The 13018-nt window shown below is 51.5% G+C and overlaps 2 protein-coding genes across 2 annotated transcripts; both read left to right on the top strand.

Moving 5' to 3' along the window:
- Window positions 1–1379: 1379 nt before the first annotated feature.
- On the top strand, window positions 1380–6092 carry BO97DRAFT_445206 (proliferating cell nuclear antigen). Its single transcript, XM_025698520.1, has 10 exons — window positions 1380–1906; window positions 1967–2166; window positions 2232–2713; window positions 2770–3221; window positions 3277–3910; window positions 4287–4306; window positions 4865–4905; window positions 4971–5400; window positions 5478–5764; window positions 5821–6092. The coding sequence occupies exons 1-10, from the start codon at window positions 1858–1860 to the stop codon at window positions 5836–5838; spliced, it is 2613 nt and encodes an 870-aa protein (XP_025548849.1). The 5' UTR covers window positions 1380–1857; the 3' UTR covers window positions 5839–6092.
- Window positions 6093–8428: 2336 nt separating this feature from the next.
- Window positions 8429–12736, top strand: BO97DRAFT_472198 (ABC multidrug transporter; the record flags this gene model as incomplete). Its single annotated transcript, XM_025700114.1, has 3 exons — window positions 8429–8653; window positions 8690–8780; window positions 8817–12736. 3 exons carry the CDS (start codon window positions 8429–8431, stop codon window positions 12734–12736), a joined length of 4236 nt encoding a protein of 1411 aa, XP_025548850.1.
- Window positions 12737–13018: the final 282 nt, after the last annotated feature.

Below are 13018 nucleotides of genomic sequence, written 5' to 3' on the forward strand. Positions count from 1 at the left end.
CTGGGAGGTGACTCGCAGGTACACGTCAGAAAGCGTACTGACGTATTAATTCGAAATTAAATAAAAAAGCTGACCATGAGATGAAGTTTGGGATGGGATGGGTCTGGATGCAAGGTATGGGGACGCGATGTTGACAGCTGAGTTGCCGGCGCAACGCGATCAGACACCTCAGGCAGCCACGCTGCCACTCCGCATTCAACCAGGGACTGTTTGCATACAACGGGAACAAACAGCAACGGCTACGGTACTTCCATGATTGTGTATGCAACTCATTCACAGATAGCACTGAATTGAAATAGTCATTCACACATCACCCGTATCCCTCGAAGACAGAGCGACCCGCCAGAACGAGATCTATCGACAATGGGTTTCAACGGTTATAAGCCACTCATCCTTGAATAATGCTTCAGGTGAAGCTCGAGCCCAGGTCCATTAATGATTACGGTTTCGACTGGTGAGCTTGTTTGGCATATTTAAAGTTGTCGATGCAAGGACACGTCAAGTTGCATGTGCATCATGTCGGAAAAGGGACGAGCACTGGGTAAGAAGGGTCCAGCCAAGGTCACTATGATCCTCTGCGTGCATGTGCGTCGAGCAAGGCAATGGCGATTATAATCAAATTATGGTGCTTCTGGGAGGTAAAAGTGCTGGGTTACCGAGGTTCCTAGAAAAAGAGAAGACATTTTCGCGATCTTTGTCTCAGTATACTTGACCCTGGAATTATGGCTCGGAACTCTAGCTAGATCAATGTCCGTGGCCAACCTGGTGAAAACTGCCTATGCTACCGGATTTCGAAGTGGTGTTTGGCAATTCGTAAACGTATTGGTTTAAGATAGGGAGTAGACTAGAGTCCCCAGATGGATCACTTTGTGTCCACGAAAGACAACTTGGTTCTGCTCATAAAATTCACTAGTCGATGGGACATAGAGCCGGCGGCTTCCGTGAGCTGCCTCGAATTCGAGCGAGATGAAACAAGCCGCTGCTCCAATAGGCAGTAAGGAATAATATATTGGCATCTGAGGTCCAACGCCGGACTGGCGACTTGCTTAACTCAGGAAAGCTCCGAGCCTCGGTCAGTTGAAGTAGTTCACAGGTTGGGATTGCATTCGATGCTGAGAAAGATAAATGCTGCGCAGGGCCGACTATATAATTTGAATGTCGTTATCGGTCAATATATTCATCTCTCGAATCACAAGAAAAGAAAATCAACAAACCAAAAGCCCAAGGGTCGAGATTGGCTTGATCGACCATTTTGTGCAGCGCATCAATCGGTGGGGGGCGCCTAAATTCCTTAGTTTTTTCCCCAGACACACACATGGTCTGATCTTCAACGTGGCCCTCTCTCTTCTCTTCCACTCTTTGGTTCCTAGTCTCCATCTGCCAGGGGTAACCTGTGCTATGCCTGTGCTATGTATATCTTCGCCCGTCATTAAAAGTGCACCGGTCTCCAGTCTATTCCTGTGCCTGTCCAAAGTATCCACTACTCGCCCTCCCTTACACGCCTCGATTTCCCATTTTCAATGCTAGCACTGCTAGTGCTTTTCACTCTCATTTCCCTTCCCCCCCCCTCCGATTTCTCTCGCCCCCGACCGGATCCTCGTTGATTATTATCCAACACTCTTCTACCTACCTACCTGCCTGCCTGCCTGCCTCTCTCTCCCTTGACTCTACCACGCGCCCCATTGGATTGTCGCGGAGATGGATTTGCGATAATTGGTTTTCTTACGCGCCGGATAAACTACAGATAGGTATCTGTATTCGAAACTGTGACACTTAACCTGCGCTGCCTCCCGGTGTAACCGTTCCCTCTCGCTCCACCTTCTCACCCGCTACACATCTCCGGAATGCTTACCGACCATGGAATCCCTTGTCTATGAGAACTCGCCGTTGGCTGAATATCTCCAAGGTGAGTCCGGCAACACTCAGCCTGGTGGAAGTCCCAAGGTCTCATTCGTCGTTACGTCAGGGGAGGGCGAGCACGATCCGAACTGGCCGACTCAGGAGACCGAGCACAGCGACGATTTCTCCGATTCCACCGCGGCGGATTTCGCCCCACGAGGGGCTTCGAGATTTCAAGAACGCATCCGGAACAAACTTCCCAAGCCACTCGATCAGAAGGCTTTGCGACAGAAAGCAACCTTGGGTAAACTCTATGATGCTTGCACGGTATGACGCCATCGGTCCTGAGGTGCTGAATCGGTCACAATCTGACACAAATCCCTCTCCTGCAGTCTGCCTTGAATTCACGCGTCGGACGAAGCGACAACGAGCGGTTTCTGGAACAATTCGGTTATTTTATTGTCGCGTCCCAGTTGTTGAACGAGCACAGTGCGCCTTCCTATACGTCAGCCGCGGATGTGCTGTCCACTGCGCGCCCTGCCGACCTTCCCTCGATTTCCGCGACGTTTGGCATACAAGGGGCAGTTGTCACCGCTTCAACGTCTTTCTCCATCGCTTGGCTGTTGCACTGGGGTCGGTCGAAAACTGCATCGGGCTTGAATCCAAGGAAGGTGGGAGTCCTGCTGGTACTGGTCCCCGTCATTGGAGTCTTGTTCTACGCTTTCGCGAAGCGACAATGGTTGAAGTACTTGCGACACCAAGCCGTTGATGCAGCTGCGGCATTCATTGGCAATGCCCAGGGATTTGACTCCGCTGCTTCGGCGTCGGTCGTGTTTATACAGGAAGTCGAGCTGGTCTCGAGAGGCTACCGCATGTAAGTGACTGTCCTCTCTTGCTCCTGCAGATGGCGTATTTTGACCTCTTCCACAGAAGCACACCTCTGCCGCCGATAAGCAGACTCGAAGACCAGACGCAGACACGACGATGCTTAAGACTTCGACGTACAGTATCTGAATCGTTTCACCTCATGTTAGGCCGATACCTTCAAGCACAACGAACCTTGCAGCCTCTGACCGATAGCGCAAACCTGGCTAAATATTACGACATCTATGACATTTCCGAAGAGGAGCTCATAGAGGCACAAGGATCATATGACGACCAAGCGACCGAAGACCAATACTCACTGCGGGCGCTGCGGACACTGTTCGGAAGACTTTATATCGTGAGGAAGAGCATTTTCTGCTGTCTTCTCGCTCTTGGAGCTGATGGGGGTGGTTCGGACATTGCAAGATGGACCACTGCCGTTGAGCAGATGCGGGAGCTGGCCAACGTGACCGGGGATAATACACACAAAATGACCAGCATTTTGAATGAAGAAGACAGTAAGTGTGGCAGCGGTATAATGCTTGCTCCCGGAGCTAATCTGAAATGTTCTAGCCGATGCTATCCCTCCTTCTCCCCTACCCACGGCCTCGCCTAACAAAGACAACCTGCGTGCACAATATCGCAGGATCAACTCTCTGTCACAGGGCATAAGGGCTCTGCATGCGAAGATGCATATTCTCAGAGAAGCTTCAAGCGCAAACCTCGAACGGCCATATCCTAGCGAGTTTGAGGCAACCCTCGTTCCTCAGTATGAATCTATTGGTACAGACATAAAGAGTCTGCTTCAGGAATGGGAAGCAGGGAAGTCGGCTCTGGCAAGCGCACTAGACAGACAAGCCAACCCCGATTATTCGCGGCCCCCGAGTGGAATCAAAATCCCCCTGTCACCCACTCCTAGCCTTGGGGGCTCTACGGCTGTGGAAGGGAGCCCGGCAGATGCACTCAGGGCTTTGAACGGAGAAAGACCCGATTCCTTCATCGTCCAGAATGCAGATGACGCGGAAGAGATTTTTGAAGCGATTGCTCTCCCGCCTCGCAATAAAAGAGCATCCATGACCAGAGAAGAGCGCATCGCCCGCGTCAAAGAAGACAGGGCGCGTCAAGCCGCTCTACGAGATCGTGCTGATGCGAACACCAACATGCTGAAGGAGCTCGAAATGGTCATCAAGCAGAGACCGCGCACCATGTACGCGAAGCGTGTTACGAGCATTTGAGACTGGCGCAACCAGAACATATCTGACGCAACTGCTACTTCGGCTTGCGGCCGCTCATTCCTTCTTCGTTCCCTGCACATAATTCTTCTCGGAGTTTTGCTCAAGTGTGGAGCTGATTTTCTGAACCTAACCCGCAAATCATGCAAATCGATACCCAAAAATGTATAGAGTGGACTGGTGTCACAGGCGCTTGGGTGGTTTGCATTCAGTTTAGCTTTCCTCTATCATTCTTATTCACTTACTCGAAGCCTTGCAGTGCTTAATTCTCTCTTTCCAGCTGTACACTATGTGTTTCACTGTTCTTTCGCCTGCATATTCTTACTGTGTACTACTTACTCTTTTGAACAGCCTTTACCAGTACGGCCAGGGTCAGTGTATCTCGTTTGTCAAGCATAAATTGCCTTGTGTACATATCATGCACATCCTAACGAAAGGACATAATAATAAGTAGTCTCCTTTATTGGGTCTCCGTTCCCAGTGGCACCTATTGTAGGCACCCGTTTCAAGGAGCCCTGAGGGGGGCTAAGTCGAGGCCATTGCTGCCTCAGGCGGAAGGTTAGCCGCATAGGGTCATATCAACCTACGGTATGACGCGACCCGAACGCGTGCCTCCCCACTAGTAGGAATAAGAAACCCGCGAACGCGACCTTGGCTGCACTTTCTGCTCCTTCAGACAATTTCCCTCCACCTCAAGACACACCCAGCAATCCTCTCGACTCTCCTCTGTACGTCTTCCTCTGCAGCTGTCGAATCAATTCACTCTCAATTCAACAGACACACTGATAAAATTACCTCTGTATAGAACGTTTCCACCGCCAAACTCATCTTAATCTGTCCTAACACTCACTGCACCACCGTCTACACACCAAGAGTATGCACAGCCAGTCTTCAATCCTCTCCTGATCGCGATTTTAATTTCTTCATAGTGTTGGAAGCTCGCCTCGAACAAGCTAGCCTTCTCAAGCGCGTACGTACCATCTCCGTTCCAATCCAGCAATGACCCCGCATAGTTGCTGACATCGCCTTGTGCAGGTCGTCGACGCCATTAAAGATCTCGTGCAGGACTGCAACTTCGATTGCAATGACTCCGGAATCTCCCTGCAAGCCATGGACAACTCCCATGTTGCCCTTGTCTCTATGTTGCTGAAGGCTGAAGGATTCTCTCCTTACCGCTGCGACCGTAACATTGCCCTCGGTATCAACCTGGTTTCCCTGACCAAGGTGCTGCGGGCTGCTCAGAATGAAGACATCCTCACCCTCAAGGCTGAGGACTCCCCCGATGCCGTGAACCTGATGTTCGAGAGTGCCGAGACCGACAGACTGAGCGAGTACGATATCAAGTTGATGGACATTGACCAAGAACACCTGGCCATTCCCGAGACAGAGTACGCTGCTACGGTTGAGATGCCGGCGGCAGAGTTCCAGCGCATCTGCAGAGATCTGATGGCTCTTTCCGAGTCCGGTATGCTTCCTTGCCGTTGATGTGGAACAGCATCGAGAAAGACGAGTTGTTGCAGAATGAAGCTAACATCTTCGAAGTCGTCATCGAGGCCACGAAGGAGGGTGTCAAGTTCTCCTGCCAGGGTGACATCGGCAGCGGCTCGGTCACTGTCCGTCAGCACAGCAACGTCGACAAGCCTGAGCAGAGCGTCTCCATTTCCCTCAGTGAACCCGTCGCCCTCACTTTCTCCCTCAAATACCTCGTCAACTTCTGCAAGGCCACCAACCTTTCCAACAAGGTGACTCTGTGCTTGTCGCAGGAGGTGCCCCTCCTCGTCGAGTACGGTCTTGGAAGCGGCCATCTCAGATTCTACCTTGCTCCTAAGGTTTGTCTTTGACACTGGGGATTTGTCAAGTTCGCCTCGCTAACTTGTGTACGCAGATCGGTGACGAGGAATAGACGAATGATTGCGAAGAGCAATGAATACCATCATGATAAAAGGGGGAGAAACGGGGAGGCAACGATTTCCATTTCTATTTCGATTTCATCGACACATCGCGTCACCAGAAAATATCCGCTCGGTTGTGTGCACGGGTGCAAAGGTTTATTTCTTCAATTATAATATCCTGTTAGATATCAAGCGTTTCAATTGTTCAAAATTCAATTGGTTTATAGGGAAGATCGACTATTTTGGGGACGGTAGGGTTTTTCATGGGCATCTAGGTCTACATTATTGTTTACTCAAGGTCGTAAAGCTGCGCTGGAACTACTGATTACGTGTTCAGGAAGAGATCTTCTGGCATAAGCTTTATTCATCGCCCAAATACATTTTTGAAACACCGACATTCACTCATTCGTCTCGCGATTTGCACTCCAAACAAACAGCACCGACGGCAAAAAAACCTAAAGAACTTGCACAGAATACACCATGCAAGTCCCAAACCCAACAATTAGCGGGGTTTGGAAAGTCCTTCCCAGTCTCACCAAGCACAATGATAAAAGCCAAACAGAGTAGGTTGGATTATACTGACCTGAGGGAAAAAGAGGGTGAAGCGCCATCCCTACCAGAATAATCGGAATCGAATTATACCCAGTCAGACTCTCCCCCGAAGGGTCAAGAAAGAACCAGGGCATGCTGCGTATTGCACTAAAGTGTCACCAGTGGCACACAATCTTCGCAACGACTCTCCCATGGGGAAACGAGCGATAGGCAGAAAGAAGGAGTAGGGCCCCAGAAGAGCCCTCTCCCTCTCCTGTCTCCACTCCCCCGATGTTTCTGATGCCGGTTGCAGGTGCATATCACACCAGGCCCTTGCGGGCAGTACCGGCTCCCTCTTGTTCGAAAACAGGAGGAAGCGGGTTGTTGGGTGAAGATTCCTCCGAATTTCTCATTTGCAGGATTTTTTCTCGGGAAGCTGATCTGATTAAGGATCAGCTAAGAGCCGAGGACGAGAAGGGTATCTCGTCGTGTGTAGCAAAGAAACGCAGCATTGGTAAGGATGGCGCTTGAAGAAAGAAAGAAGAAAAGAAGAAAATCGAGTTGAGTCAAGAGGTGGTTTTTTTAGCTGGCTGGCATGGTGGGCCTCACCGCTTTCTGCTTAGGGTGCGGAGCTTGTTTGCGCTGTTTGGATCTTTCTTCCCTACTTGTGCAGTCCGAATGATAATCCCTCCTTCTCTCGATCGTGAGCATCCACACAGTTACGGAGCATGTACAGAAATCTAGCCTGCTAATGATCGTATCTCGAATCCGTGGCCATGGTTCTAGAATTCGACCTTTCCTGCTACGAAGCTTTGGCGCTCGTGACGATCCTGACCCCTGAGTGTCATTCATGAGCTTCGCTTTGATAGGCAGACAGCTGCCTTAATTTTCAGACGATTGGCATTTGCCACCTAATTACCGGTTTTCTACTGGCAATGAGCTCCAGGATTGCAAGTCAACCGCTCTGCATAATGTGGTGTCTCAAGTCATTGAAGCCGTGTCTATGGATCATGTTGAGGCAGTTGAGGTATGTGTTGTTGCCTCAGATCACATGACGACAGGTGCTCTTCTTGACGCGTCGCACGAAGATAATGCTGTGCGTGCATTTTGACTTGCCGGCAACCTTGCCCTGGCCCCTTGAGGGTGTTATATCAATGTTGGGACCTGAGGGTGAAACTTCGTACCACGGTACTAATCTTGATGCTCCTCCCAAATGACAGTCGTGAACCCACAGTCGGCCATCGGACAGCGGGCGCTCCGCGGTGTCGGCGCTAAAATCTCCGTTTCGCCGACTGCCCGAGAGGCCTTGCATCAATCCTGCTGCAGATCTTCCTTCCGGCACTGAGAGACCAGCGGCATGACTGCTACGATGCATCAGAGTTTCGCTGTGACTGGGCCTCAGTTGTTGCCCATAGTGGCGCGTCCGACCGGAATCGATGCACGTGGCGAGCGAGAAAAAAAGATGGAAAGTCTCCAAAGTCCTCCCTTCGATTCGGGTACTTGCAGGGGCAAGCCGGAGTTAGGCCTAAACTTGTAAGCGACCCCTGGCCTCTCAGCTGCGAAGGTCGAGGTGCCAACCAGACAGACTGGCTCCGCAATTGAATGGAAAAATCGGTGATACCAACGGGATCGCTGCTACCGGGCTCGGGGGCGATCTATTATCTCCGTGCAATGCCCTATACATCTGGACCAATGTATCAGTAGCTGTCCCCATCTCGTGGGGCCGGCATCACCTCCTTCCGAGTTCGAGGCATAAACATCAAACTATAATGAACAGGACCACCGATTCGGGCTCGGGCTGCGGTCTGCACTTTGCCGACGCTTTGGTTTGGAAGCATTTTAAATATGGAATGATGGGCACAGCTCCAGAGGGAAGAGGAAGGTCATATCAAACTAATTCTTTCTTTCCGACATACACCCACCTATTCATTCGCTTGTCCTTTCCATCTCGTCTCTCGTTCGTACAGACTTATTCTCGGGGCAAGATAGCCCACAGTTACCCTGGCTGAGAGGCCCTCCCCTTTAATCATCGATTGATCATTGTAGCAAGACTACTATACCCGCAACGTCATGCAGAAACTCGGACAAGCGCCCGGCGACCATTGGTCGGAATCGAGCATATCCATTACATCCGAAGACGAGCAGGAGGAACTTCAGAATCTAACACGAATCGCATCCAGTCGACATGGCCGGACAATCTCGCACACTGCGACGATCGATGAGAAGAACGATCCTCGTTTAGATCCCACGAATCCAGAATTCGACCATCGGCGGTGGGCAGCGATGGTACTCAGGGTGCACACCCAGGCAGGCATAACACCACAAACTCAGGGCGTCGTCTTCTCCAACTTGTGTATCTCCGGTTCGGGTTCAGCACTACGCCTCCAAGAAACACTTCTGACGCAGTTGACAACTCCTTTCCGTCGACTCTCCCGAGCTCTTTCTGGACATCGATCAGCTCCCCCACGCCAGATTCTTCACAATTTCGACGGGTTGCTTCAGAGTGGGGAGTTGCTGTTAGTGCTTGGTCGTCCTGGAAGTGGCTGTTCGACTTTTCTGAAGACCATCTGTGGACATCTCGGGGGCCTGACTCTCGAACCTCAAAGTAATATTCAGTATCAGGGGTTGGCATATGATGACATGATCAAGCATCATCGTGGCGAAGTTGCCTACAACGGGGAGGTTGACCAACATTTCCCACATCTTACTGTTGGCCAGACACTTTCATTTGCTGCTCATGCACGTACTCCCCAGAAACGCATGGAGGGTATCTCGCGCGATGAGTATGTCGACACGCTTACCAAAGTTGTCCTTTCAGTATTTGGCCTTACCCAAACTATCGACACCAAGGTCGGAGATAACTTTATTCGAGGAGTTAGTGGTGGCGAGCGCAAGCGCGTCAGTATCGCCGAAATGTTTCTTTCTCGCAGTCGAATTGGGGCCTGGGACAACAGCACCCGCGGCTTGGATTCGGCATCTGCTCTGAAACTCATCAAGTCTCTACGTCTTGCTGCAGACATTGGACAGTCGTGTCATGCGGTTGCCGCCTACCAAGCATCTCAGTCAATGTACGACCTGTTCGATAAGGTCGTCGTTCTTTACGAAGGATATGAGATTTACTACGGTCCTGTTGATCGCGCCGTGGCCTTCTTCCAAGAAATGGGATGGGAGCTGCCAGAACGCCAAGTCAGTGGTGATTTTCTCACGTCCATCACTAATCCCGGAGAGCGTAGGGCACGTCCCGATATGGTCGACAAGGTTCCTCGCACCCCCCAGGAATTCGCGGACTATTGGAAGCGCAGCTCCGAATATAAAGAGCTCTGCGCTCAGATAGAGCAATATCGACGCGACCACCCGCTCAACGCCGACGAGGCGAGAGAGTTCAAGCAGCACCACGAAGAGCAGCAGGCCCGTCACACCAGGGCTCAGAGTCCCTATCTTCTATCTGTGCCGATGCAGGTGCGTCTCTGCATCCGCAGGGCGTTTCAGCGATTGCGCAATGATCTCCCCACGGCAATGTCCACTGTCATAGTTCAAGTCATCTTGTCTTTGGTTATTGGATCGATTTTCTACAATTCGCCCAATACAACCAGCGCCTTCTTCCAGAAAGGAGCTGTCTTGTATTTCTCTGTCCTCATGAACGCCTTGGTCACTATGAACGAGATCATGCAATTGTACAGTCAGCGGCCGGTTGCTGCGAAACAGGCAGGCTATGCTTTTGTTCATCCGTTCGCCGAGTCCCTTGCCAGTATAATCATGGATCTACCGATCAAGTTGATGCGCTGCTCTGTCTTTTGTATTGTCCTCTACTTCATGACCAACCTGCGTCGGGAGCCTTCACAGTTCTTTATCTACTATCTATTCTTGATCACCGCTATTTTGACGATGTCGGGGATATTCCGAACACTAGCAGCCGCGACTAGGACGGTCACCCAGGCTATGGCAATGGCAGGTGTTATGATTCTCTGCATCGTGGTATATACTGGCTTCACCTTGCCGCAACCCTACATGCACCCATGGCTCTCCTGGATTCGCTGGATCAATCCTATTTATTATGCATTTGAGGGGTTGGTTTCCAACGAATTCCACGGGCGCGACTTTCCATGTGCGTCGCTGATTCCAAGTTATGCTACCGGGTCGTCATTCGTCTGTTCGGCTGTGGGAGCCGTAGCTGGACAACGTTACGTCTCGGGAGATGCCTTCATTGAACAGAACTACGAGTACTCGTACTCTCACATCTGGAGAAACTTCGGTATCTTGGTTGCATTCATGATCTTTTTTACCTGCACCTGCTTGTTCTTCTCGGAAATCAATACTGGAGAATCATCCAAGGCAGAAACTCTGGTCTTCCGCCCTGGTCACGTTCCTCAGTTTTTGGCTGCTTCAGATGGAGTAGAAGGTGGCAAGGCAGCTCCTCCCAAGCCTGAACTACAGAGTAACGACGACGAGGTCATCCATCTTCCTGAACAAACGGATATCCTCTCGTGGAAGGCCCTCAATTACGACATCCCGGTCAAGGAGGGTACGCGGCGGCTATTGGACAACGTCAACGGATGGGTCAAGCCTGGCACATTGACGGCACTGATGGGTGTTTCTGGCGCTGGAAAGACGACGCTTTTGGATGTCCTCGCTCAGAGAGTGTCTATTGGCGTGGTGACCGGTGATGTCCTGGTTAACGGGAGACCTCTGGCGCCTAATTTCCCGCGGAGAACTGGATACGTGCAGCAGCAGGACCTTCATCTGGAAACAACCACGGTCCGCGAAGCCCTCCGCTTCAGCGCCATGCTTCGCCAACCCAGGTCTGTGTCCAAGGACGAAAAATTCGGATATGTTGAAGAAGTCATCAAGATCCTGCGCATGCAAGACTTCGCCGAGGCGGTTGTGGGCTCATTGGGCGAGGGCTTGAATGTGGAACAAAGAAAACTACTTAGTATCGGTGTCGAGTTGGCTGCCAAGCCAACACTACTGGTATTCCTGGATGAGCCAACCAGTGGTCTAGATTCCCAGAGCTCATGGACGATCTGCTCACTTCTGAGAAGACTGGCGAACCATGGTCAAGCCGTGCTTGCTACAATTCACCAGCCGAGTGCCTTGCTGTTCCAAACCTTTGATCGCCTGCTTTTCCTCGCGAAGGGGGGCAGGACTGTCTACTTTGGCGATATTGGACCTAACTCTCGGATCCTTCTCGATTACTTCGAACGCAACGGCGCCCGTCACTGTGGCGACATGGAGAATCCGGCTGAATATATCCTCGAGACTGTCTCAGGTGATAATGCCAAAGGGCCCGACTGGGTGCAGATCTGGAATGGAAGTCCCGAGTTCAAGGAGGTCTACGCCGAAGTCACTCGACTTCAGGATGCTCAGCAACAACCCGAGCCTCAGATTCATCCGGGTGATGACAGCGATGCTGAGTTCGCTATGCCCTTGACCAGCCAGCTTCGCTACGTCCTGCAACGTGTTTTCCAGCAGTACTATCGCCAGCCAGAGTATCTGTTTTCCAAATACGTACTAGGCATTATATCCGGACTTTTCATTGGTTTCTCGTTCTTTAAATCCAACAACACGCAGCAAGGCTTCCAAAACACTCTCTTCAGCATTTTCCTACTATGTACCATTTTCAACACCCTCGTCAACCAGATAATGCCAAAGTTCGTCCGGCAGCGAGCGCTCTATGAAGTCCGGGAGCGCCCCTCCCGGGTCTATTCCTGGAAGGTGTTCATGATCTCGCAGGTGCTCGTCGAGATCCCGTGGCAGATTGTCCTTGGGATCTGCTCCTGGTCGTGCTACTACTGGACGGTGATCGGAACCGACCAGGACGCCGAACGTCGTGGTCTTGCTCTGTTGTTCATTGTCCAGTTTTTCATCTACGCATCGAGCATGGCTCAGCTGGTCGTCTGCGCCATCGGCGAGCCAACCCTAGCCGCCATGCTGGCCACCCTGATGTTCGGTTTCGCCTTTATCTTCAACGGCGTCATGCAGCCGCCCGGGGATCTACCCGGCTTCTGGATCTTTATGTACCGGGTGTCGCCGTTCACGTACTACATCGGCGGCATGAGCAGCACGATCCTGCACGGACGGCCCGTGGAGTGCAACTCGGCGGAGCTGAGCGTCTTCGACCCTCCCGCCGGCCAGACTTGCGGGCAGTACATGGCGCGGTACGTCGCTGCTGCCGGTGGTCGGCTGTACAACTCCAACGCCACCTCAGGGTGCGAGTATTGCTCGATGACATCGGCGGACCAGTACCTGGCGCTGCGGTGGATCTACTGGGACGACCGCTGGCGGAACTATGGGCTCTTCTGGTGTTATTTTGTCTTCAACGTGGCAGCGGCCATCACCCTTTACTATGTGTTCCGGGTGAAGAAGTGGGGAAGGAAGTAGAAGTTGTGTGAGGATCGTTGCTTTCGCTTTGTTGTTTTTGTATTGTACATACATGAATGAGCATTTGTGGGGATAGGAGACTACCTTGTGGCGCATTTGAGACTAGATACCAATACTTGCGTTTGCGATAGCTTGATATAGTGTTTATGATCGATCAAGATCAGAGATATATCTTACCCTACCATCTTTACTTCCCCTGCTGATCCAGCTTGACTCCCCGAGCGTGCATTCTCTATTCCATTTGCGCGTTTCCCACAGCGCTGCTCCGCGACAGCATCCCCA

This window comes from Aspergillus homomorphus (assembly GCF_003184865.1).
Source record: "Aspergillus homomorphus CBS 101889 unplaced genomic scaffold BO97scaffold_35, whole genome shotgun sequence".
Taxonomy (NCBI): domain Eukaryota; kingdom Fungi; phylum Ascomycota; class Eurotiomycetes; order Eurotiales; family Aspergillaceae; genus Aspergillus; species Aspergillus homomorphus.